This window comes from Lynx rufus, unplaced genomic scaffold, assembly GCF_022079265.1.
Source record: "Lynx rufus isolate CCGP_SWC_20201006 ecotype Redwood Valley unplaced genomic scaffold, mLynRuf1.p SCAF_21, whole genome shotgun sequence".
In the NCBI taxonomy this organism is placed as follows: Eukaryota; Metazoa; Chordata; class Mammalia; order Carnivora; family Felidae; genus Lynx; species Lynx rufus.
In genome coordinates, this window is record NW_025814836.1 from 25564117 (window position 1) to 25589824 (window position 25708).

The 25708-nt window shown below is 46.4% G+C and overlaps 1 protein-coding gene across 1 annotated transcript in view; it reads left to right on the forward strand.

The window, feature by feature from the left end:
- The window catches only part of ADAMTSL3 (ADAMTS like 3), a 347278-nt gene that overhangs the window by 284194 nt on the left and 37376 nt on the right, over positions 1 to 25708 (forward strand). The window contains exons 20-22 of the mRNA XM_047086812.1: positions 375 to 1446; positions 6892 to 7019; positions 8989 to 9117. Coding sequence (XP_046942768.1) covers positions 375 to 1446; positions 6892 to 7019; positions 8989 to 9117 — 1329 coding nt within the window. The remainder of the gene's footprint in view (positions 1 to 374; positions 1447 to 6891; positions 7020 to 8988; positions 9118 to 25708) is intronic.

Genomic DNA, 25708 nt, shown 5'->3' on the forward strand with positions numbered 1-25708 from the left:
CATAGCTGAACGTGTCTCTGGCCAAGCCATATATTAACTCCCCAAAGGCTCATACCTACGGGGTGGTGATGGCCCAAAATATCAGACATCCCCTTATCAATGGAAACGTTTAACATCACAGCTCCCCAAACCAGGGCTTTGCAAAATAATTTACGTGTTTTCATGCCCTTCATCCAAACTTGTGTTCCTTGCTGCCCCAGCACTCCATGTTTGTGCAGACTGTTATTTGTGTTCTACTTGTCAGATGTTTTAAACGAGGAAAGAAAATACAACCGTTGACTCGTATCAGCCTTGGAAGATTGCTGTCAGAAAGCTTTTATTATTGAGATGTTTGTTCGTATTTTCTTTTCTTTCTTTTTTTTTCCCCCCTGCAGAAATGAAACCAGAGGTGGAGACAAAACCTGGTGAGCAGGGGCCCCAGATCCTCGGTGTCCAGAGAGTCTATATTCAGACGAGGGAGGAGAAGCGCATTAACCTGACCGTTGGGAGCAGGGCCTACTTGCTGCCCAACACGTCTGTGATTATTAAATGCCCAGTACGACGATTCCAGAAATCTCTGATCCAGTGGGAGAAGGATGGCCGTTGTCTGCAGAACTCCAAGCGGCTCGGCATCACCGAGTCAGGCTCACTAAAAATCCACAGCCTCGCGGCCCCTGACATCGGCATGTACCAGTGCATCGCGGGTCCTGTCCGAGAAACCATTGTTCTGAAGGTCATCGGTGCCGACAACAGGCTGGTGGCGCCCCCGGCCCTCGGAGGGCATGTGAGGGACCAGCCTGGGACGGACCACAACGACGCCAATAGCTTGGGCGCCACCTGGCAGAAAATGAGGCAATTGTGGGGTCACACAAATGAGCCTTATCCGGACAACGGCCAAGCTGATAACCAGCCTTTCCTGAGAGCGCTGTTGGGCCACTGTGGCACTTCTGCGGGGAACCGCCACTCCTGGGAGTTTAAGGATAAGCAGCTTGAAGCGGCCGTTAAGCAGGGAGCATACAGCATGGAGACCGCCCAGTTTGACGAACTGATAAGGAACATGAGTCAGCTCATGGAAACCGAGGAGGTCAGTGGTGACCTTGCATCCCAGGTGATCTATCAGCTGGTGGCCGAGCTCGCTAAGGCACAGCCAGGGCATCCGCCACGGAGGGGCGTCCAGGAAGGGGTGCCTCCCGCAGCTCAGCTAAGGGGGACAACAGGAAGTGTGCCCCAAGGCTCGAATGCAGGAAACTCAGGCAAGCTGACATTCCAGCCAAAGGGACCTGTCCTCCTGAGGCAAAGGCAGCCCACCTCGGTTTCATTTAATAAAACGGTAAACTCGAGGATTGGAAATACAGTATACATTACAAAAAGGACGGAGGTCATCAACATCCTGTGTGAGCCCGTCACCCCCACTCAGGCCACATATACATGGACCAAGGATGGGGCGTTGTTAAAACCCTCAGAAAAGTAAGTAAAAGAATACAGTGTTCCGTTTGTCATACCTTCTTAACGGGCATCCCAGTTTTCTTGAAAAGGTTTTCAAATTCCTTCTCCTGAGAATGTGTGTCCAACAGGATTCTTTAGGAAAGAAACTTAAAAAAAAAAAAAATGTTAGGATGTGTTTTTCACATACAGGCTGGAATTTTAAAAATTAAGCCGTACTATCCCGATCATTGTCGTGTAGGGGTGATACAAGACTGGGTAGAGTCAGACTGAAGTTCAGCACGTATAGACTCTCTCTTTGCAGAGCAACGAATGTTTAAAAATAAAATCAATATGGGGCGCCTGGTGGCACTGTGGCAACTCTTGATTTGGCTCAGGTAATGAGACCAAGGTTTCATGAGTTTGAGCCCTGCGTTGGGCTCTGTGCTCATGGCGCGGAGGAGTCTGCTTGGGATTCTCTCTCTCCGTCCCTCCCCCGCTCGTGTGCTCGCGCTCTCTCTCTTTCTCAAAATAAATAAACTCTAAAAAGGAAATAAAATCGATAGAAGGCCTCAAAAAAGTAATCACCCTTGCAGGAACCCCGCACTACGTAGGCACTGCAAAGCAGAACTCAACGGGGCCTTTCTCTACCTAGGAGACAGGGCACCTCATCGGAGTTCACAAGAGTTGGCAGGGCAGGGGTTAACGGTTGTCTGATGAGGTCACTGAGCAACAGAATCCCAAGACTAACTCTTGGCCGGTGGAACCAGGGACCTGATCTCCTCAACACTGTCACCGCTTCCAGCATCTGTGTATCACACAAAGAATCGCCTTAATAGAAGGATTGAAAATCTGAAGTAGTTTTCTGTGTCATAAAATTCGTTGCCATCGCTGCAAAAAATAAGGATCAAAGTTTCTGAGATGTTCAGAACCCAATATTAAGTCATATATTTTGTATTATGACCCCGCACGTCAGCACAGACACATCACGTTTCCTTCATTTCACGTAAAAGAGCAGGGAACGGCAGATATTGATACATTTCTGTATCCTTCACTGTCTCTAAGTCTTGCTGTTTGTACACAGGACGGGGGACATTTTGCTTTCCCTTTATTTGCATTCAGAGAGCCCAAGCTGCCTCTGGGGATTGTTGAAACAAAAAGGCAGATGTTAAATTGTTTTGCAGACCCAGAAGGTACTTTAAAAATGCAGACTTTATTTTTATCGTGTCTTTTAGTGTGTTGAGCCTAAAATGTGAAACATCAGAAAAAAATCTAGGTAAAACTCAAGTTTTTATAATAAATTATTAGGCTGTCTCTTAGAATGAAAAGGTAGAGCAAATCTAACTTCTTCATTCCCCACCCCCCCCCCGGAACTCTGGACACAAGAGCGTTAAGGAAGTTTTCGAAGTGGAATAAACTTTGCAGATCAACTAACTAGCTTAGCAGTTCACAAATCTTTTGGCCTTCGGACCCTTTTGAACCTAAAGAACTTTAAAAACTTCTCTGAGAAGCCCAGAGAGTTTCTGTTAATGTGAGTTACAGCTATCGATATTTACCATATTAGAAATTAAAACAAAGAAACATTTAAAGTGTCTGTTTATTAATCCATTTAGAAATAACCTTAAGGGGGCTCATGGGTGGTTCAGTCAGTTGAGCGTCCAACTTTGGCCCAGGTCATGATCTCATGGTTCATGAGTTTGAGCCCCACATCGGGCTCTGTGTTGTCAGCTGAGAGCCTGCTTCGGACCCTCTGTCCCCCTCTCTCTCTGCCCTGCCCCCACTCATGCTCTCTCTCAAAAATAAGTAAACATTAAAAAGTAAAATAAAAATCAGAGGAAAAAAATAAAAGAAATAACAGTAAGGAGTCCATTATGTGTTCACATAAACAATAATTTTACACAAATACAAGCAGTATTTTAAAAAAATTACTGATAACAATGGCATTGTTTCATATCTTTGCAAATCTCTAATGTCTGGTTTAATAAAACACAGCTGGAGTCTCCTAAATGCTTCTCCATTAAATCTGTTGTGATATGTTGTTTTAATTAAAGTTTATAGAGAAAATTTGGCCTCATAAAGACATGTTAGTTGGAAAAAGAAGGAAATTTTTATAGCCTTTTCAAATCATTGTGGCTATTCTTTAACACTACACTAAAACTGGACAAGGGGTAGTTTCTTAAATGTTAGTTGCCTGAGGAATCTAAAACCATATTAATGAAATTTTGTTACTGTGTTACAATGGAATAATGGCTTATCTCGCACTTAAAAAATGTTTTTACATTAATTTTTTTGAGAGAGTGAAAGTGCGAGTGGGGGAGGGGCAGAGAGAGAAGGAGACAAAATCCGAAGCAGGCTCCAGGCTCTGAGGCATCAGCACAGAGCCTGACATGGGGCTCGAACTCACACACTGTGAGATCATGACCTGAGCTGAAGTTGGACGCTCAACCAACTGAGGCACCCAGGCACCCCTTATCTTGCACTTTTAATGGATCTTTTACGTACACATGATTTTATATAATATCACACATTAGACATTCGGAAAATATTGGCTCACCAGTTTATAGAGGTCTTTCAGATGTTGACGCGTTTCCTTGTACAATGTAAAAAGTATACATTTTCTGCAGTATCACTACTCATCCCATCAGAGAAGTCTTTGAGTTTTGGGAAAATGTCAAGTTCACAGTGGAGGATACTAATTTTCCAAAATTTTAATTTTCACCTGAAAGTTCGAATTTGATCATTGCCAACAAATACTGTCAGTTGTTTTCCTTGACTTGGCCAGCTCAATTTAGTTAAATTGTTAAAAATAGCTGCCACATGCTCAAGTCTGAATAATCAGTTTGTCTGAGAGCCGTTCTTTAAGTAAAAATGGGGTTCCATGAAAAAAGTGGCTAGTTTAGCTAGGAATTGAAACACGCAGAAGTGTTTGTGTGTACTTCCCGTTTTGTATACAGAATGTTAAAAATAGACATACTTGAGGGGTGAAATTTTGTAAAATTAGTAAGTCTCTCTGCTTCCATTCAGGACATTCTTTTTTTTTAAATTTTTTTTTAGTGTTTATTTATTTTTGAGAGAGGGAGAGAGACAAAGCATGAGTGGGTGAGGGGCAGCGAAAGAGGGAGACACAGAATCCGAAGCACGCTGCAGGCTCCGAGCTGACAGCACAGAACCCAGTGCAGAGCTCGAATTCATGAACTGTTAAGATCATGACCTGACCCAAAATTGGAGGCTTAACCGACTGAGCCACCCAGGCGCCCCTCCATTCAGACATTCTTAAGGGAAACTGTCATTTTTGTTTTTGTGTTAAGTGTGTGTTGGTCAAGAGCTCAGGGACGAATGGCATACCCTGGTGCCAGGATCGTATCCACCACTGTGTTTACTAAGCAGTGAAAATGTCAACACAGCAAAAAAAAAAAAAAAAAAAAAAAGGTTCATTTTACACCTTGTAAGGAAGCAGCGGCTGAGAGAGTTGAAGGGATCGATTCACCTATGGCCACACATGTCCTTCAGGGATGCGGTAGAGCGTGGCCAGTTCAAGTAAATGTTTGTTGAGTTGATTTTAAGTAGTGTGACTTGATCACATGGAATCACCACGAGCTTCTGAGCCTGAGACTCCCGGAGGTCATTGGAAGAAAGGTTTTGACACGGTACTTCCAGCTCCAATGTATTTCTGCATACTTTAAGGATCAGCTGTTTGATATGGAAGCAATTCCATATGGCTATTAAAAGTTTTTAAGTTTTTTTTTTTAATTTTTTTTAATGTTTATTTATTTTTGAGACAGAGAGAGACAGAGCATGAATGGGGGAGGGGCAGAGTGAGAGGGAGACACAGAATCGGAAGCAGGCTCCAGGCTCCGAGCCATCAGCCCAGAGCCTGACGCGGGGCTCGAACTCACAAACCGTGAGATCGTGACCTGAGCTGAAGTCAGACGCTCAACCGACTGAGCCACCCAGGCACCCCAAAAGTTTTTAAGTTTTTAACAGAATAAACTAGTAAGATCCATTCTTACTTCCATGTTCTTCCTCAAACTTACCCGATTAATTTGCTCAACTTGCATTTAATTCCCTTTATGTAACAAAGGCTGTCACCTTCGGATATATTTTTCGGAATCTCGCTTTTCAGTTGAAGGAACTCAGAAATGGAATTATATTTTTGAGAGCTGCTCTCCAATGAGAGGAAAGAAAGCGTGTAGGCGTTTGGATGCATAGTGTGTGCCATTGTGCTGTTGTATCGTGACCGTTGATACATTCGGTCATCGGAGGCTTCTGAGAACTTGCTGTACAACTGTCACTGTGTCTGAAGATGCACAGCTGTGAATAAGATTTGGTCCCTGCTCTTGAAAAGATCACAATCTGGTGGAAAGAAATAGATATTTCATCAAATAAATATATGAACCAGAGCAGAAGGAGCCCAGAGGGGGAGGAGATAACTCTAGGAGTATTGGGGAAAGCTTTACAGGGAAAATTATATTTGATCCAGGATTCAGTGGGTAAGTTGGAGTTTGCCAGAAGGAGGGGGTGGGGAAAGGGTACCCTGAATATGGTGAACAACGTATGCAAAAGCTCGGGGTGATGAAAGATCATGGAATGTTCTGGAAACTGTTAGAGGTTCATTATGGCTGGAGCATAGGGTAAGCACCATGAAATGAGAGGAAATGGAGAAGTGGCCCAGCTCAGCTCATGAAGAAACGCAGCATTTAGCGGTCAGAACAGCCCGTATTGCTAAGATCTGGAAAGTGGGAGGGTGCGGGGGAAAAAACAGCTCATGGACTACCGATCCAGGTGATCTAGAAGCAGCTTCAAGTCATTAAGAAAAAATTAAAATAAAGCAGAACAGGCACCATTCTCCATTCCCTGAATAATCCCCTTATCGGTCAGGATACACCTGACCCATTTGGGTCCTCGTGGTATTACCTGCAGGTGTTTATGGGTACCAGTAATTGGGAAACCATATGGCGCTCACGCGGTGTAGACCTGATTCTTAACAGCATGCTCAAAGTCCAGGATAACGCGGCCTTAGCATTGCCGCTTCCCCTGACTTCTTCCTACGGCGGTAGTGAGCTAGCAATTAGAGCCAAGCAGCGTTAACCAACAGTCTGCTCCCTTCCGGGGTGCAAATCCAAGCCGAAAAATCCACACCTGCGGTTCCACGAGGAAGGATTTGGGCCCAAAATGAGGGTTTAACGTCCTGCCAACTGAGGCTTGCTAGTTCGTCTTTCTGAAAACGTGGTGGGTCAAGCATCGTGTCCTTCCTCCAAAGTCCACACTCACGCAGAGTGAGACAGGAAGACGGGCTGTCCAAGCACCATCCGGCTGCCACGCCGCTGAGTTCCATCAAGCCCACGAGGAAGCCTTTTCCACCCTCCAGTCTCACGGGCGGGATCCTTGGCAGCCCAAAGTCTGATGTCATAGTCTTTCCCTGCGACGTGCCGGGGTCCCGGGGCCGTGAGGTACATTAAATGAATGCACCCCTTCCTAACTGTTCTGCAGGATCATCTTGGATGGAATGGGGAAAATGCAGATACGGAACCCGACAAAGAAAGAACAAGGGATGTATGGATGCTCCGTAGCTGATCGTCTGGGTTCCGACGTGGAGAGGTCTTCTGTGTTATATGCAGGTAATGCCCGTTGTTCAAACCCGAGCTTGGGGTTTTCTTTCCGTTTTTAACATAAAACCGTAGAGCAGCAGTTCTCAAAGGTCAGCAGGAGCACCTGAGGGCAGGTGGTTTGTCAGAACGCAGAGTTCTAGGACCCTACCCCCATCCCTGGAGGTTCTGACGCCGTAGGTCTTGGATGGGGTCCAAGAGCTTATATTTTTCACACGGTCCCAAGTTTTACGGATGCTGCCGGCTTGTGGACCAAGTTTTGAAAACGGCTCATTTTGAGCTCGCCTTCCGAGAACTGGGAATGAATGAGAATTTAATTAGCAGTGTGGATAGTAGGGCCTTGTCATTTTTTTAAATGCCACCAGCCAGTGAAAGAGAACAATTATCCTTTGAAGATGACCGTGGACCTCCAAAGGCATAGCTCCCAAACCTTAGAAACGGTTTCGGGAAGTCGTAACCGTAAATTAGTGTCTTGTCTTCGCGGGAGGCAGACAGTGTCGTTTTAGTATGAAAATGTGCTCAATTGTAAAGGAACACTCTTAGGTGGTAAGTTGTAAGCAGGGCTTCCTTGCGGCGAGCTCCTGTTCTGGGATTAAAAATGGAAGGAGACCCGTCCTCCAGCCCTCTGCCCTATGGGCTCTGGTATCTGTGGCTCACAGGGACTGAGCGGAGGGGAGGAGCAGTAGCAGGCATTAGAATCCAGCATGCAGACCGCTAGGCATTGAGCGCGGTAGCAGGTGCACCATAGCTCCACACGGAGAAGGTCGGACCACTTGATTTTCAAAGCTCCTTGAAGCAGAAGGCCTGACTTCCTCCGCTGGCTACATTCCCAAGGCAGGGCCTTCAGACCTCGATTCTCTGCCCCACCCTCCTGGGTTGTTCTCTCCTGTGAGCATCAGCTTCTTCCCAGAAAGCGTCTGTCCCCAGGTTCTGGAATTCCTGGGAGGAATGACAGTCCCCCTTGTGGCTGACAAGTCTCCCCTTAAGCCCGTCCCAGGACGATCCAGGTTCCTGAGAGAGCACGTCCCCTGGCTCCTGAACACGTGGTGACCAAACAGTCCACTAAAATGCCATTCTTGAGGGCACCAGGCACAGGTGACAAAACAGGTGAAGCAGACACACCCTCGGCTCCAGCAGCTCACACGCTAATGGCGGAGTAGAGAAGGCACTCGTGGCGGTCGTTCTCCAGGAGAGGGACGCTCTGTCAACACCCCCCTCTGGGCTGTTGTCTTCCCTGACCCTCGCAGGCTCCTGAGAGGCGCCTGGGCAACCGGCACCTTCTTCCATCTCAACAGCCAGCACCCTGTCCTCTTGTTCCGCTCAGGCGCAAAGTGTATCTCCTGAGTGAGTTAAGGAATGAAGCCGTTAAAAGTCCATGCGTCTCAAAATTCAGGGAAGTAAAAGCCCTTGAGCAGGTTCTTGGTTCTTGGCGACCTTGTCTTTGCTTACTTTTCCATGCAAGTTTTATGCAAGTTTTTTTCTCCCAAGTTTTCCTTCCAGAGAAGGAGTCCCCTGGTCGCAAGCGCTGGTGTGTTTGACCAGCTGTGCTTCATCCTGCGCGTCGGGAAGTGTCCCTGCCCTGCCGCGCCTTCCTGGCTTCTTAGGAACTTCTGAGTTCCTTGTCTTTGAATTTGTTGGAGAGGCATTTATCCTCAATTTTGCTTATAAAACCAGAATAGCCTCATAGCATATATATGGTTGCGGCAGTGCACCTGTGGGTACCTCTTTGAGTGCCTTCATCCATCCATCCATCCCTCTGCCTGTCCATCTGTGCATTAAGCACCCCCAGGCTGTGTGTGTGTGTGTGTGTGTGTGTGTGTGTGTGTGTGTGTGCAAGTCCTAATGGGACACCATGAGGGATATAGAGAGAGCTGGATTCTGCCCCTGATCTCCAAGAGCTCAACCCAGTTTACCCAACGCCGCGCGCTTTCCCAGAGCAGAGCCTGAACCTAACACCGTTTCCCGCTCCCTTTGAATTAAGAGGCGCCTGCCATCTTGGCTATTGCGAGAAATACCAGCAGACGGGAGCACGGCCATCTCTCCGTTGTGGTTGGAGGCACCGTAGAGGCACCCCTGCAAGCAAACGTGACAATCCGCTGTCCTGTGAAAGGCAAGTGTGGGCATTTCCGTTGGGGGCTGGGGGGTGCCCATGGCCAGTCCAGTGTTGCCGGGAGGTGCCAACTGGCAATTTGGCATCTTCAACCTCAGCCTGAGTGGCTCAGAGGTCTGCTTTTCCAGGGCACCGACAGGAGATCTCTCAAGGGCGAGACCAACCAGGAGCCCGGTGTGTAAAACGGAATGCCTGTTAACCGGTTTCCAGGGAGGACTGTGCCTCCCTGGCACACTGACAGGTTCCCACTGGCAAGACCGGAACACGGGACCTACACGGGAGGCCAGCTTCTAGTCGTGGGGCTGCTGGGTGAGCGTAAGCGTCAGTGAGGGGACTTGTTGGAAATTGTCAGATGTATCCTCCAGCTAGGCAAGGCCAGGCCTGGGGGTGGGAATGTCAAGGTCCCCTGGCCGACGCTGTCTGTTGTGGACTGTCCTAATGCGAGCGTGAACCAGTCTAATGCCTCGGTGGCTCCTTGCGCTTTGTTTGAGCCGGCAGATGAGCCCTCTTTCTAACCGACTGACTCATTCGTTTCTTAATAGAAATAACACTTTCGGTCTGACCTTGCCTTGATGTCTTTTAATTCTTGCTCTTTAAATCACAGATTGTTGAGTCTTAACCCGGGCCCACGCATCCCCAAACTGAGACGAGCATTCTGTACGACACCCGTGTCCATTTGAGGGGGTCAGTGTGAATAACTTTGATCAGTTTCTCAGGGAGACCTGTGAACCCTTTACAATTAAGATCTGTTTTAAGATGACTTAGCATAAGCTTGGGCATCGGGTCACTGCCAGGACGCCCGTATTTCCCTCGTTTCCAGCTTCTTCCAGGTTCTTTCCAGGTTCTTGTCAGGTACAGCCACTCGGGATGAGTCTTACTAGGCCGCGGCCCCGATAGGCAGGGTGACCCGGGGAGTCCTTGCGCTGTCCTGGGTAACACCGTGACCGTGCGTGGAGGGGAGGGAGCCTAGGACACACCCGTCCACCTCCCTCCCTCCCTGTAATGGTCCCTTCCTTGCCATGTTTCCAGACCTGCATATTGGCTCCACAAGCAGTGGAAATTTGCTAACCCCCAAGGTATTGTTTTTCACCCCCTGGAAGTCCCTGCGGTGTTTGGCCTTACACAGACTTGAAAACTCCCTCCAGCCTCCCAACTGACTCCACCCACAAATATGTGAGTGTTCTGGCAAAGCGCGGCCACCGGTTACAGAATGGGCCGGCGCTCTCTGGCCTCGGCAAGGAGAAAAGCAGAACGGAACTTTGCAGTTGCCAAGCCGCAAACGGCTCGAGTTTCTACAGCCCTACACCTGCAGAAGGTTCTGCAAAATAGATCTGACTTCTATTAAGAGAAACCTCAACGTTTAACATTATTCCTAAATGTCTTACTTCCATAATAGTTTAAAGTCAGGCATCCGGGGGGATGAGCCGTTAAAAGTCGTCGTGGTGTATTATTTGCTGTCGTAAGTCAGGGGCTGGGTCCAGTGGCAAGTGTTTTTGCGAAGACCATTTACTCCAGGGGGGTTTTATTCTCTGGGCCAGGCACCATCGGCACGTGGGCCATCGCTGACCTGCCCCCGACCCCGCAGCCCCTCTGCCCCTCCCTGCTGCACCCGCTGGGGCAAGGGCGAGGCTCCGTGCTGGGAGCACCCCTCCACCTCCCCGCTCCCTGCTTCCCCCTTCTGGGAGCTGCCCCATTTGGTCTTTTTTACCTAGCAGCCTTCCCCTGTGGACTGGACCCCAGGGACTCCTCGGGAGTCCTTTCCTTCTCCAAATAAAACCGCCTCTTTGTGAGCTATGTGCCATTGCCAATAAACCTGAAGGGAGTTTACCGTGTTTTCTTAAGGGCAGAAGCCATACTAACTGAGCCTTTTATGGAGAGCCATCTTTTTAAAGACCGATGGGGGAGTTGGTGAAGGGTCAGAAAACTTGGGCTTTCCAGGCAGTTCCGTCACTAGTTTGTATGGGACCTTCCTACCCTCGTCTCCACGGTAGGAAATATACCATGTTAGTGGAAGGAGGGACTTTGGGCTGCGTCGCGTCTAGCCCCTCATTTTACAGATGAGGGCAGTAGCGTACTTACAGACTTGAACCCTGCTTCCCAAAATTACATTTTCCTATTGCAAACTGAGACTGCTTCCGTGAACCGGTGGCAGGTATAAATTTTCCTTTTGTTTTTCAGTCGCCCTTAAAATATTTTCCGCTAATTATGATGAGCTCACCTATTCGTACCTTTCAGACAGATTGATAGTCTTTTGTTAAATACTAGTATGTCTTATTTAATTCATGTATATAGACATCAAAAGTCCTGGTCTCTGCTCTTTCTTAGGTGATGTTTCTAATAACTGTATGAAATACTAGAACCTCAAATCTGGATGTTTAAAAGTTAGGCTTTTTTTTTTTTTAATGTTTACTTCATTTTGAGAGGGAGAGACAGAGCACGAGCAGGGGAAGGGCAGAGAGAGAGGGAGACACAGAATGCAAAGCAGGCTCCAGGCTCGGAGCTGTCAGCACAGAGCCCGACACGAGGCTCGAACCCACAGACCGTGAGATCATGACCCGAGCCGAAGTCGGACACTCAACCGACTGAGCCACCCAGGCGCCCCTAAAAGTTAACTGTTGAAATCCGGAAATCTGGATGTTTAAAAGTTAGATGTTTTAAGTTGCAAGAGTCATTCGTCTTGCTCTTAAAATTTTTCTTTTCTTCTAAAACATGGAGCAAGAATTGAAAGTGTGTCCTCTCTGCCACCTTCTGGTAAGAAAGGAAAAACTCATCTGAGAAAAATGACCCGTAAATCGTAATAGCTGGGTAGCTTTTTCTTCTAGTCTCCATGCTTAATGACACCATCCTTTATCTTATGATTTCCTGTGCATTCTGTGTTGCTTGTTTTTCTCTCTCATCAAGCGCATCAGAAGGTGCAGCTAAGCCGAGTGTCTGCTCTCACGTCTTCTTGTGTGTCAGGTTCCTTGTGACACCCCACACTGGAAGTTTTTTCTTTTTTTAAAAAAATTTTTTTAATGTTTGTTTATTTTTTTGAGAGAGACAGAGACAGAATGCAAATGGGTTAGGGGCAGAGAGAGAGGGAGACACAGAATCCGAAGCAGGCTCCAGGCTCTGAGCCGTCAGCCCAGAGCCCGACGCGGGGCTCGAACCCACGAACCGTGAGATCACGACCTGAGCCGAAGTCGGTCGCTCAACAGACTGAGCCACCCAGGCGCCCCCCCACACTGGAAATTCTACTTATGAGGGTGGCCCTCTTATCAAGGCAGAGACACAGTTAATAGAATGTATGATGCAGCTTTGTTTGTAATAATAAAGAGCAAAGGGGAGAGGGAGAGATTAAAAGTGAGAGGAAAAAAAATGTGAAAGAAACAATCTAAATCCCTCTCCGCAGGAGAAAGAGTCCGTGAAAATATATTCATCTCCTTGAATACTATACAGTAGTAAAATGAATAAATTAGAGCTACTGGTGTCAACATTGATAAATCCTTAAAACGTAATCTTTCAAGGGGCGCCTGGGTGGCTCAGTCGGTTGAGCATCTGACTTTGGCTCAGGTCAGGATCTTGTGGTTTGTGAGTTCGAGCCCCACGTGGGGTCTGTGCTGACAGCTCGGAGTATGGAGCCTGCTTTGGGTTCTGTGTCTCCCTCTCTCTCTGCCCCTCCCCTGCTCATGCTCTCTTTCTCTTTCTCTCACTCTTGAAAATAAATAAACATTTAAGAAATTTAAATTATAAAGCATAATTTTTCAAGAAGGGTACTAAAAAGACTCGAGGGGGGAGAGCATCACCTTTTCCACAAACGGGCTAAGTTCTACTGGACATCTGCTTGTGAAAAAACGTAGTGGAAATCCTACCTCAGGTCATATACAAAACATAACTCACAATGAATTGAAAACCTAAATTTAAAAGCTAACACTATGAAACCCTCAGCATAAAAACAGGCACAATTCTTTGTCACCTTGGGTTAGGCAACAATTTCTCGGGACGCAAGTACCAACCGGAACGAGTAGATAAATGGGTTTCTTCAAACTGAAAAACTTTCAAGCTGCAAAGGACATTCTCAGGAAAGCGTCGGGACATCCCACGGAACGAGTGAAAATGTCCGCAAGTCATGTATTTGGTAAGAGAGTGTCCAAAATATAAAAGGGACTCTTGTACCTCAGCAATAAAAAAGACAACCCCATGTAAAATGGACAAATGATCCGAATGGACATCTCTCCAAAAATGTGCAGATGACCGATAAGCACATAAAAAGATGCTCGTTGTCATTAGTCATCATGAAGATGTAAGTCAAAACCACAACGAGATGCCACAGTCCACGCTGTGACGGCTGTAATCAGAAAGACAGATGCCCAAAGTGTGGAGAATGTGGAGCGGTCAGATCCCTGTTGCCCCGCGGGTGGGAATTTAAAATCACGCAGCTGCTTTGGAAGTTCCCCCAAAAGTTAAACCCAGAAATTCCAGCCCTAGGGGTATATACACCCAAGACCAGTGAAAACACACATCCCCACGAAAACTCGTGCATGGGCGTTGACAGCAACAGGTAGGAGTAACTTCGATGTCTGTCAGCTAACGAATGGATCAACAACATGGAGTGTATCCATCCGATGGAATTTTCTTTGACCATAGAGAGGGATGAAGGACTGATACATGCTGAAAAACGGATGGATCTGGAGAAATTACGGTAAGTGAAAGAAGCCAGACACAGAGATCACATATTGTGTAATTACATTTCCATGAAATGTCTAGAACAGGCAAATCCTTAGAGACAGATAAGAGGCTGCCAATGACTTTCCAGAGACTGGAAAATGGGGAGTGATGACTAACAGGCACGCGTTTCTTTGGGGGGATGAGAATGTTCCGGAATGATAGGTTAGTGATGGTTGCACAGCTTTATGAGGATGCTAAAGAAATCACTGAATTGAACACGTGGAAGGGTGAATTTTATAGTCTATAAACCGTATCGCATCAAAACCGTCATCATAATACCCACACTATGATAGAACTACAAAGTTTTAAACCCTACAGCACAATCATGCTATTTATCAGCCTATGAGTATATGGCAAAAATGCACAGATATTCATGGGAAGGACATACTCTAGTGTCAGGATTTTTGGTACTCCTGGGAGAAAAGGAAAAAGTTTGGGGAAGGAAATTTAGCCCGGCTCTAGGGCCTTATTGCTTAACCAAGAACTAAAGCAAATACTAAAGCTCGTCCAATGGGAACATGCACTCATTTTGCATACTAGACCTGTGGTTATCTGTTCTACTGGTATTTTGGATTCCCCTCCCAGCCCTGCCTCTGCCGTGCTGTGAGACATCCAGGCCTGTCACCTACTCACCCTGGCCCGTGGTTTTCAGTTATAGAATAAGAGATTAGGGCATATGACCAGCGAGACCCCTTCCAGCCCTAAAATCCTATCCTGGACCCCTGGTCTTTTGCAGGAATCTGGGACAAGTGGGAGGAAAAATAGGAAGAATGCTTGAACTAAGATGCCTACCCAGGTAGGGCTTAGCACTGAGTGCCAACAAGTGTCCTCACCCAGTTTTTGGAAGACGGAGGAGGGAACCCAGTAAGGAAATCTCTCTCTGAATAGCCAAAGGGGAGATGGCAGGGAGCATGGGTGACATGGGCGAAGGGGATGAAGACGTACTCACTTCAGTTCATGGGGATGAGAAGTACAGTTAATAATACTGTGATGTGTTTATTGTCCTGAGCATTTCCTAACGTGCATAATTGTTGAACCACCAGGATGTACACCTGAAACTAACTTAATGTTATATATCAACTATATTTCAATTACAGTTTTTTTTAATGAGATTAAAAGAGGTAGATACAATGTCCCTGTCAAGGACCTCCTTGGGCTGGAGAGCACCAGCCCAAGGAAAACACGTGTACCTCTATTATGACTCAGAAGCTATGGTTGTGATGAAAAGGAAGGAACCAAATAACGTAAGAATCTGTGGCCTGGTGAAACCAGAATTTGATCGTTTGAAAAACGTCTTTCATTTACTTACAAGCTGATGTTTAGGGCAAAACAAGTTAACTGGAGGACAGTTAGTACAGAGGGTGATTTGAAGCAACTTGGATGGAAACCAGTCAGGCCTTGGTCTCCAGAGCTAAATATGGAGGGACCTTGGAAGTCTGTGAATCCAGCCCTTACGTTTTGAAACAAGACCCAGAGAGGAGAGACCTGATCAAAGTAATGAATCCAGTCCACGGAAGGGTCTCGGTGAGAACCCTAGCACTGCCTCTGAGGCTGCCGCTGCTTCTGCTCTGAACCCGTCCCCTGGTTTGTGTTTTCTGGCCTCATTATAAAAAGTGACACATGCTGGGGCACCTGGGTGGCTCAGTCGGTTAAGCATCTGACTTCAAGTCAGGTCATGATCTTGTGGTTCCCGGGTTTAAGCCCCGCGTCGGGCTCTGTGCTGACAGCTCAGAGCCTGGAGCCTGCTTTGGATTCTGTGCCTTCCTCTCTCTGCCCCACCCCTGCTCTCTCACTCTCGCTCTCTCTCTCTCTCTCTCTCTCAAAAATAGAGAAACGTTACCAAAATAAAAAAAAAGTAACACATTCTAGAATAATTAGAAAGCATAACCAAGTATTAAGAAGCAAAGAAACTCCTGTAATCTCATCACAAAGACACAACCATCGTTTTCCACTTTGTTACGTTCCCATAACCCTTTCTCATTAAGTCAAAGAATGTTCTCATGACACTGAAAGAAAATCCCAAGTATCATTTAATTGCTGCACCACTGAACGTAGCACGATTAAGCCAGTCCCTTATTTAGGGAAACTTAAGCAGCTCATCTGCTTTATGGTTATGTGCAGTGATGTGAACAACATTTTTGTACGTATAACTTTTTGTGTCGTTGAGATGAGTTTTTTATTTATCTTTTATTTTTTTTAACATTTATTTATTTGTTTTGAGAGAGAGAGACAGAGACAGAGACAGAGACAGAGCTTGAGCAGGGGAGAGGCAGAAGGAGGGAGAGGGAAAATCCCAAGCAGGCTCTGCACTATCAGCACGGAGCCTAACGCGGGGCTCGAATCCACACACCGTAAGATCATGACCTGAGCTGAAACCAAGAGTCAGACGCTCAACCCACTGAGCCACCCAGGTGCCCCAAGATTATTTTTTTTAAACAGATGAACAGGATTGGAATTACTAGGTCGCAGGGCATTCAACATTTTTATCACATCATAAAGCATGACAATTTCTGTAACTCAGAATGCATGTCACACATTGCCTTCTAGAAAGTGAAACCTGCCGGTGATGCGGGTTTAAGCCCTACATCCTTATCACCGTTAGACAGGAGAGGGTAGGGAAGAACATAGGCAGAAGTTACAGAATTAACCCCTCACAGTGTTAGGCACAAGCAGGTGGTGGGACCCTCCAGTGTGACAGGGGCGGGGGAAGGGGGTGCCGGTGGGGTGCTTGGTGCTCCGTAACATGAGTAGGGGGGAAGGATAGCTTCTCGCGTCTACGCGATCCTGGCCAATTTCAGAAGAAACCTATTACATACGTGGGAAGTGTTTTCTTAATCGTGGGATTTTTTTTTAGGGTTAAAATGCTACGGAGTATCCCTAAAGTTCCGTCGAGTCTAACAGAATTCCTAGCCTTCTTTACCAGGCTTCATAGTTTCCTTTACGGGGGAGGACCTTGGGAAAATTTTTGTGGTGCAGCCAGATTATGTGGTTAAATTCCTATATGTAGTTTCATCTCCCTGATAATTATTTTCCCCCGTCAGCCACCGGCTTATATTATATAGTGTGGAATTAAGTGGTAATGATGTAACATCTTTAAATCACAAATCCCTTTGATCCTCTCCAGAAAGAGAACCATCGCTCCAGAAAAAGACATTTACTGACCCAGTTTTGCATATAATTTTCACAATTCTTAAAAAGAAAACCTGCGGATCGTCTGCTTGCTCCTGTTTTAGGAACTGAACATTTTCTTGCTTCTTGTGGTTTTCGAGATGTACTCCCTCTTCTGTGTTATGTTGACCTCTTTTTCAAACCATGTACAACTCTTGAAATAGCTAAAGTTATTTGTAAGTGTATTTAAAACCATTTGGCCCACTCAGAAGGGCTAGCCACCCCTCGCTTTTTCCACTTCTGCCTGTGATTCAGAAGTGTTCCCAACACCCTCCTCTCTTAATGCCATATTCAATCAAACAATCAGTCATAGGTGGCGGGAAATTCCATGCATTCTTCCATCCATTCAGCAGGCATTGACTAGGCGTCTACTAAGCCCAATCTAGTTCGTTAACGTACAGACATGAATAATACCTGGTGTCTGCAGCTTTATAGACAAGGAAACTATGATACAAGAAATGCCAACAGCTAAGCGTTTATGAAGTGCATCAGACACCTACAGGAGAGAATAGTTAAAGCTTCTAAAGGATCAGAGGTTTTTACAGAACAGATGGCATTACAACCGAGCCATTTGGAACAAAAAGGAAGGCCGTTTGAATCAGAAGAAACAGCCTATGTGCAAAAGCATGGAAACACGAAAGCTTCTGGCTTATTTGCAAAACCACAGGCAGAGGCATGGGACTTAAGACAGAGGGTGTGCAGGAGAGTGGGAAGGGGAAGCTGTGGAAATGTAAGCGGGGACCCGATTGTGAAGGACGTTTAATATCAGGCTAAAACCCTTGCACTTCATTTCACTGGCAGTGGGGAGACAAACTTTGAAGCAGGGCAGTGGCGTGAGCCAATCTGTGTTTTAGAAAGAGCATTCTGCTTCCAGATGAAAAGCTAGAGGGGAAGGAAACCGCATAAAGCCATAAATTGAAATCAGTGGAATTGTATTAGGGTCCTTGATTGGATTGTTGGACCAGTGACTGAAGGTATTAAATTAAGATTCCATGGTTCTGATTTATCCAAGAGGGAGAGCAGGCGTATCTGGCATCTAGCAATGGATGTGTCATTAATTGAAGATCTGGGACATAGGTGTCCCCAGGCCAGCCCTGAAGTGTTGGCACATAGCAGTTGAGTCGAACACAGAGAGACGCTACAACGCAAAGAGCTGAGGAGTGTGTGCTGACAGACAGCCTCTCATAAGGAGCATATTGAAAATCCATCAAAACTCATCATCAAAAATAAGAATAACTTGGGGCGCCTGGATGGCTCAGTGGGTTCAGCATCCGACTCTTGATTTCAGCTCAGGTCATGATCTCATGGTTCATGAGTTTGAGCCCCACGTGGGCTCCCTGACAGTGCAGAGCCTGCTTGGGATTCTCTCTCTCCCTCTCTCTCTGTCTCTCTGCCCCTCCCCTGCTTGTGCTGTCTCTTGCAAAATGAAGTAAAAAATTTTTTCAATTAAAAAAAAAAATTGATGTGTTAAAGTGTTAAAGTCTGAACAGCTTATAAAGTGGATATTATTCTATTTGTTTTGCTAACGAGTCAATAGCCTCAGCATAGCCGCTTGCCCCCATCTATATACCTAACCAGGAGATGAGCTAGGATTTAATCCCAAGTCTGTGTGACTCCAAGGGAACTGGATGGAGAAGAATCTGGACTTGAGACAAAAGAATGATCCCAGAGTGCTAACCAGAGAGAGGGAGGTCAAAAAAAAAGGCCTGAGGGAGGAATTAGGGAGTGCCACACCTTAGGGACAAGGGTTAGAGGCTCAGGCATAGGCCACAAGCAGGGCCTGAGGTCACCTGGGGAACTGCCCCACAGTGTGAGAGCGAGGGTCCAGGGAGGGTACGCTGAGAGGCTGGCTCTTGCTGGTGGGATGCCGGCCGGCGTTGCGTCAGCACCCAGCTGAGGGAGGCCCCCACCCAGACACCCCACCATTACTGCAGCAACCGGAAAGGGATGTGGCAAATTGTGGGCTGCGTGGTAATGACTCTCCAGTCCCTCACCTAACCCTTGGTAGACCTGCCCCAGATCTCTTTGTGTTCGTATTTGGGTTATTGATTAGTGGATTGAAAAGACTCATTTGTAAAACCATTTTCTATTCTTTGAAGATCTGCTGAATCTCTATTCTGAATCCTTCTTGAGCGATGATTTTCTTCTCATCTTTCATCCACATCAGTTTCCCATGTGGAGCAAACATGAGTCTACACAATCCAGAAGGAGCGAGAAATGCTAGAAGAAGGTAGCTGAACATGCACAATGAAAAACAGAAAGGGCTATTCGAGAACCGATCAAATTTCATACTTACTGCTGAAAGCCTCGTGCTTGGGCGTATGTATGTCTGCAAATACTGAGTCATGCCATGTCTTGAAGCCGCCAGACCACAGCTCTTGTGGTCTGGTTCTGTTATCAACAACACCGTTCTCACCACCAAGTGTCTACACCCCGCTTCTGTCTTCTGGCCCTCCAATATGTTTCTGTGCCCTGAAAACGTCACCGGCATCCAGCCCCACGTTAACCTTCCCTTCTTCGCACGGTAAAAACAGACTGAGCCATAAGGCCTTTTATCACATAATTTCTCCTCCCGTGCCCGTCCGTTCCCTGTCTGCAAAAAACCTTTCTCCTGTGCCCCATCTGTAGACCAGTGGATCGGCCAGCTGTCAATTTCATGGAGCCTTGTCAGGGACCCCACTCTTACCTTTCTATCCTGCCTACCCTCTCCCCCAATACACAGTTAACTAAAGGACCTCCATGTTTTAGAGTTTTATAAATTGGACTTTCTCCATCAAAAAAAATTTTTTTAATTGGTTCTGCTAGCAGTGTGTGAGAGCCACTGGTTGGAAGGCTAGAGGAGGGCCTATGACCCATGGCAAATTTCTGCTCCCGAAATAATACACAGCTTCTCCACAATCGTATCTTATTTCAGATTTGAAATAGCTTTCACCTCATGGTTTTTTCAGTACCGTATTTCTGATACGAAGACTCATGAAGCCCATCTAAATTTTAATGTTAATAAAATTTGCAATTTGTAAAACACATGGAACTGGTGAAAGCCATCCAATGACCCGTCCATCTGCTCGCATTCCTTCGTCCCAACTGTGCCTTCCTAGAGTACAGCCCGCATGACCCGTACCGGGTGGGAACTGAAGGAGAGAAAATCATGTTGGAATTCAACCCCTAGAAATCAAAAAGCATGAGGGCTTCTTGGTATCTTCTGCAAAAGACATTTAGGACTTGGTGATGGAGGAAAAATAGTCATTGTGGAGAAAACACCATGGGACCTGAACAGAATTTCAGCATCTCTGCTAACATCCCAGCACAGGTACCCCTCTGTTTTCGCTTATCTTTTCATTTATGTCATTTATCTTTTCATTTATTCCCCCTGGTTATATACTTGATAACGCAGCAGTTATATATTCATTTTCATGACACATAATATGCTAAAATCATTTTATTATCAGGGATAGTGTCAATTTAGGTCTAGAATCACCTCCCTCCCCACCCGCCCTACCCCAGAGAGTATGATTTAATGTGTCTGTAGTATGGCCTGAGAATGGGTTTGTTTTTTCAAGTTCCCAAGGCAATTCTTTGTTTTTTAAATTTTTAAAAATGTTTATTTTTGAGAGAGAGAGAGAGAGAGAGAGAGAGAGAGCATGGGGGGGGGTGGTGGGGAGCAGAGAGAGAGAGAGGGAGATACAGAATCCAAAGCAGGCTCCAGGCTCTGAGCTGTCAGCACAGAGCCTGATGCGGGGCTTGAACTCCTGAGCTGTGAGATCATGACCTGAGCCGAAGTCGGATGCTTAACTAACTGAGCCACACAGGCGCCCCTAACTTCCCAAGGTGATTCTAATGCGCGTCCAAGGTTAAGAACCAATGCGTTAGCCAGGAAATGGGGCCAAAGAGTCTCCTGGGACTTCTCTCGACTGTTACTGCAAAATGAGAGATATCCTTTGGAAGCAGTGGGTAACAAGGAGTGAAGCAGAAGCTGGGCTACATGGCAGGACCTTGTGTCCATGCTCTGGGCTCATTCCGAAGGTGGATTCAGATGTGCCAACAGCTGAGACCTCAGTGTTCAAAGGTCCACAGAGGAGGCATCAGCTTCAGCATCAAGGAGAGCCAGAGAAGAGAGGGCCTATGATGGATCTGTAAGAATGAGCAGAAGTTTTCCAAGCGGTAAAGAAGAGTACCCAGTAGAGCTAACGATCCCCAGTGGAGAGAGGAGCCCACAGAGAATCTTAGCATCACACCCAGTGAGGCATGTTTGGAGAACAGTGAGGCCCCAGGGCGGGGGGGCTAGCTCTTGTTAGCAGTTGGGACCCATGAATTGAAAGGGCTTTCGTGCCTTTATCCTCCAAGAAGAGGACATATTGTGGAGCTGGGAAAAATGAATCTTATTCCCCACCAGTCCTAGGGAGAAAGGAGCCACTTTATAGAGAAAGTGGGGGCAGCCCAGAAAAACGAGAGAAGAGCCGGAGTCTTGAGGGAGGTGGACAGGGAGCCTTGAGGAATCAGCCCAGCCTTGAGACGTCCCCCGAGGAGCTCCCCTTATGGTTTGAATTTGGTGGTGATAGCAGCAGGACCAACTTCATGGTCATGGCGCGTGGCTTCCAAATGAGCAGTACTTTCAGTGTACCCTTTAGGGACCTTGTCCTAGCTATTTATTCATCCGCATCCGGACGTTACATTGATAGACGTTGAAACTTGCTGTTCATCAGGAAGGGCCTCCGGAATGTCCGAGGTTCGTCCCCATCTGAGCTGTAGTTCTGGAATTCTCTGTATCGAAGTGGGTAACTTACACCACTCGTGTATCTTCGGTGTGCATCCTGCACTTGATTTGCACCAGGGCTGAGTCTTTTTCTTCAAGGAACCACTGGAGGGTTTCGATCTTGAGATACTATGTGGAATAACTCTCATGGGCCTTTGCTGGCCCATAAACGAGACCCTGGAGGACAGCATCCAGGGGTCGACTGTAGCACTCATGGGATATGACTGGTAAACTTAAAGAGATCTGTCCAGTCCCAAGCAAAGCAGGGCTCCTAAGAGGCCCGGGATGTTGATACCTTCCCTCCGTGTTAGAAGGAACATATTTTAAAAGCCTCTGGGGAAAGACGCTTGAATATGGAAATGGGGACAGATGCCGTGACCCACGTTGTTTCTAATTCCTCAGATCAAGTTGCTTGGGGACCTGGTGTTGTCAATCCGTTGACATCATTTTGTTGGAGAAGAGAAAGTGCTTCGGCAGCTACTCAGGAGAGTTTTGTGATGGGTAAAAGCCATAGCCTCTCATTTGTCAGAAGTTCTGGGTATGGCATCAGTGATGGCTCGTCCTTTACATCCAAAAAGCATAGATTACATATTGCCAAAAAGAACAGAAGAGTGTGCAGTTAACTCAAAATGGGAGCATTTCTTACCATATTTACTACATTGTGAACACTGGCCCCACATTCAAGAAGAGTATATATACTATTTGTGCTGGTCGTGTTGAGGTGTTTGTCTCTGACACGGGGACGGTGAGCTCTTTCCTGTTTCCTCTATTAGTAATGTCTCCCCTTGTGGTTTGTCTATGCTGTGTTCAATTTGCCTCTTATCCTATGAATTGACAATACAACTTCTTCATAGCCCCCCAGAGGTCACTAACGGTAGTTGAAATTTCCCGTCATCACGTGTGAAAAAAATCCAGAACATTGTCTAAGAGTTGAGTAGCTTGGGGAAATCAAGAAATGAACAAAACCCTACAGGTATAATATCTGTGATACCTTGATATAAAAATCTAGCATTTTAGAGCCGTCCGAACAGGCCAAGGATTTTGTAGTGTGGAATGTTCCGTGGGCCTTTCAAGGACGAGGGATATTTGTTTTTAAACAGTGACTATTTTTAAAGACACCCAGAGGTTCAGACTTGCTGCAAACACGTGTTTTACAAACCCTCCGGAGCTGAACTTTTTTTTTACCACCACATTTGCCTTCCAAAAACGATTCCAGCATTGTGGAAACAGAACACGAAGTATCTCAGGGCTGCGTGTCTTAGGGGAATAGCCTGTCTTTGAGGTTAGGTAAATAAGTTTAAGCTATTTCTGACATTCTGTCGCTGTTTCAACAGAGCACACATTTGTTATTTTGAAAGACCGTCAAGAGCAGTGGTCAGAAGGATCTCGTCTGAGTTTCCTCCTGCCTCTTCCATTCTTTGAACGTGTTCACACGGGTAACGACGCTTCTAGGTGCTGAGTTGCAGGGGGCTGGTTTCTTTTTTATCCACCCTGGAGACCTACGTGTCTCCTTTTGCATCTCAAAACCGGCCGGGTTCTGCTTTACAATCTGAAACTGCTGGCTCAGGGAGAATATCCCTGTGTGTGCAAACCCAGTATCATACCCTTGCTGTTCTGAGGTTGCTCGTGGAGTTGTCTCTGACTCCTGTCAGTTCCAGAGGCTGGAAATTCGGGAGCCTTCTGGAACTGACTTCTGGCAGTTATGGGGGCTTACACTGGGCTGGACCCTCTGCCTCTGGCTTCTTCTTGTACTCACCTACTATGTGCACTCGCTCTCTCGCTCTCTCTCCCTCTCCCTCCCTCTCCCTCCCTCTCTCTCCCTCTCTCTGTCTCTCGCCCTCCCATCAACCAGGATACAAAACTCAGTTCCTTGACTGCTTTCTACTCATAGCAAGACCTCCATTGTTACCAAGCACTTGACAACCTTTTAAAGCAAGGCTGAGGCTTGAGAGATCATGGCAAAGGCATCCTATCCCCTTGCCCCTCTGCTCCCTGTTCTCTCTCATCCCCTCCTCTGCTTTCCCTAAGCCCTAGGATTTCTGTAGGGACTCTAAGTTCTTCTCTCTCTGTTATGTGGCCCTTGCCTACAGATGCATGCATCGAAATCTTGCAAGATGTCCTGAAGGAAGAGTATCCACCCTCTTTAGAAGACAGCTGGAGGGGCGCCGGGGTGGTTCAGTCGGTTAAGCGTCCGACTTCGGATCAGGTCACGATCTCACAGTTTGTGAGTTGGAGCTCCACGTCGGGCTCTGTGATGACAGCTTGGAGCCTGAGTCTGCTTCTAACTCTGTCTCCTTCTCTCTCTGCCCCTCCTCCGCTTAAGCTCTCTCTCTCTCTCTCAAAAGTAAATAAACATTAAAAAAAAAGGACAGCTGGAATTATATACAGAAGAAAACAATGTCTCCAGCCTGTAGTCGGTTCTATTGAATTTATTTATTTATTTTTAAGTTTATTTATTTGTTTATTTGGAGAGAGATGGAGTGCAAGCCGGGGAGGGGCAGAGAGAGGGAGAGAGAGAATCACAAGCAGGCTCTGCACTGTCAGCACGGAGCCTGAAGCAGGGTTCGAGCTCACCCAGTGTGGGGCTCAAACTCACGAACCGTGAGATCATGACCTGAACTGAAGTCAGATGCTTAACCGACTGAGCCCAACAGACGCCCCTCTTTTTTCCCTCTGTTCGTTTGTGTCTTAAATTCCACATATGAGTGAAATCATATGGTATTTGTCTTTCTCTGACTGGCATTTCACTTAGCATAATATACTCTATATCTGTCCACATCATTGCAAATGGCAAGATTTCATTCTTCTTGATCACCAAGTAATAGTCCAGTGTGTGTGTGTGTGTGTGTGTGTGTGTGTGTGTGTGTGACACCTTCTTTATCCATTCATCTATTGATGGACACTTGGACTGCTTCTGTAATTTGGCTATTGTAGATAATGCTTCTGTAAACATCGGGATGCCTGTATCCCTTTGGAATTAGTGTTTTCCTATTGTTTGGGTAAATACCCTCTACTGGAATTATTGGATCATAGGGTAGTTCTATCTTCAATTTTTTTTAGGTTTATTTATCTACTTAGAGAGAGACAGAGCACTCAAGTGAGGCAGGCTCAAAGCCTTTAGGATAAAAGCCAAATCTTCACTATGACCTGCAGTGCTGTGATCTGAGCCCCCTCCCCACCTGCCACTTCTCTGCCCTTGTCTCCTCCATGTACTTTCCTCGGTCACACCTCTGCAGCCACAGTGTTCTTTCCTGCTCCTCCAAAGTAGGAGTGTACCCTGAACTCCAGGCTGATAAAGCCTATGGGGCTGCTTCTTCGAATAGCATTCTCAAAAGCAGAAAACAAAATACTTGGTATTCTAAAGAAAGCCAGTTCTAACCAAAATCTCAAATAAATAGTAAATCAGAAGTGGCATATGATGATACAAGTGCTTTTTCCTGATGCGCTCAATTCCAAGTCTAGCATTGGATCCAATCATTGCCATGATTTCAAAGTAGTGATGGCATACGAGATATTTTGAGAGCTCTGTAACAACCGTAACGTGACACGAAAGTGTTTACCTGTGGTTTCCGTTAGCTGCGTAGTTGGAGATCCTGCCACCTTGTTTTGTTGGCTATGTTCATAGTTGCTGGAAATTCTAAATGTCAGCTAGAGTTAGTGAAAAGGCCATGGAACCTTGACTTCCATCTATGCACCCAGGTGGGGTTAAGGTACTCCATGTGAGGAACGCTGCTGCAGGGCTGAGGCACGTGCTGTTCCTTCTGCCTGAAGTTAGACCTCTACATGGCTCGTCTAGCCTGGCTGAAGGCCTTCAGTAAACCTCTTTCACGTAGAACTTTACAACACTGTTGTTTACACGTTTCTTACCATGGAGGCGTGACAAATAAGCCAATGTATCTGAAACTCTTCAGGGTCTCTCCCCATGAGAGGCTTTATAACTTGAGAAAAACTCCCTTTATTTAG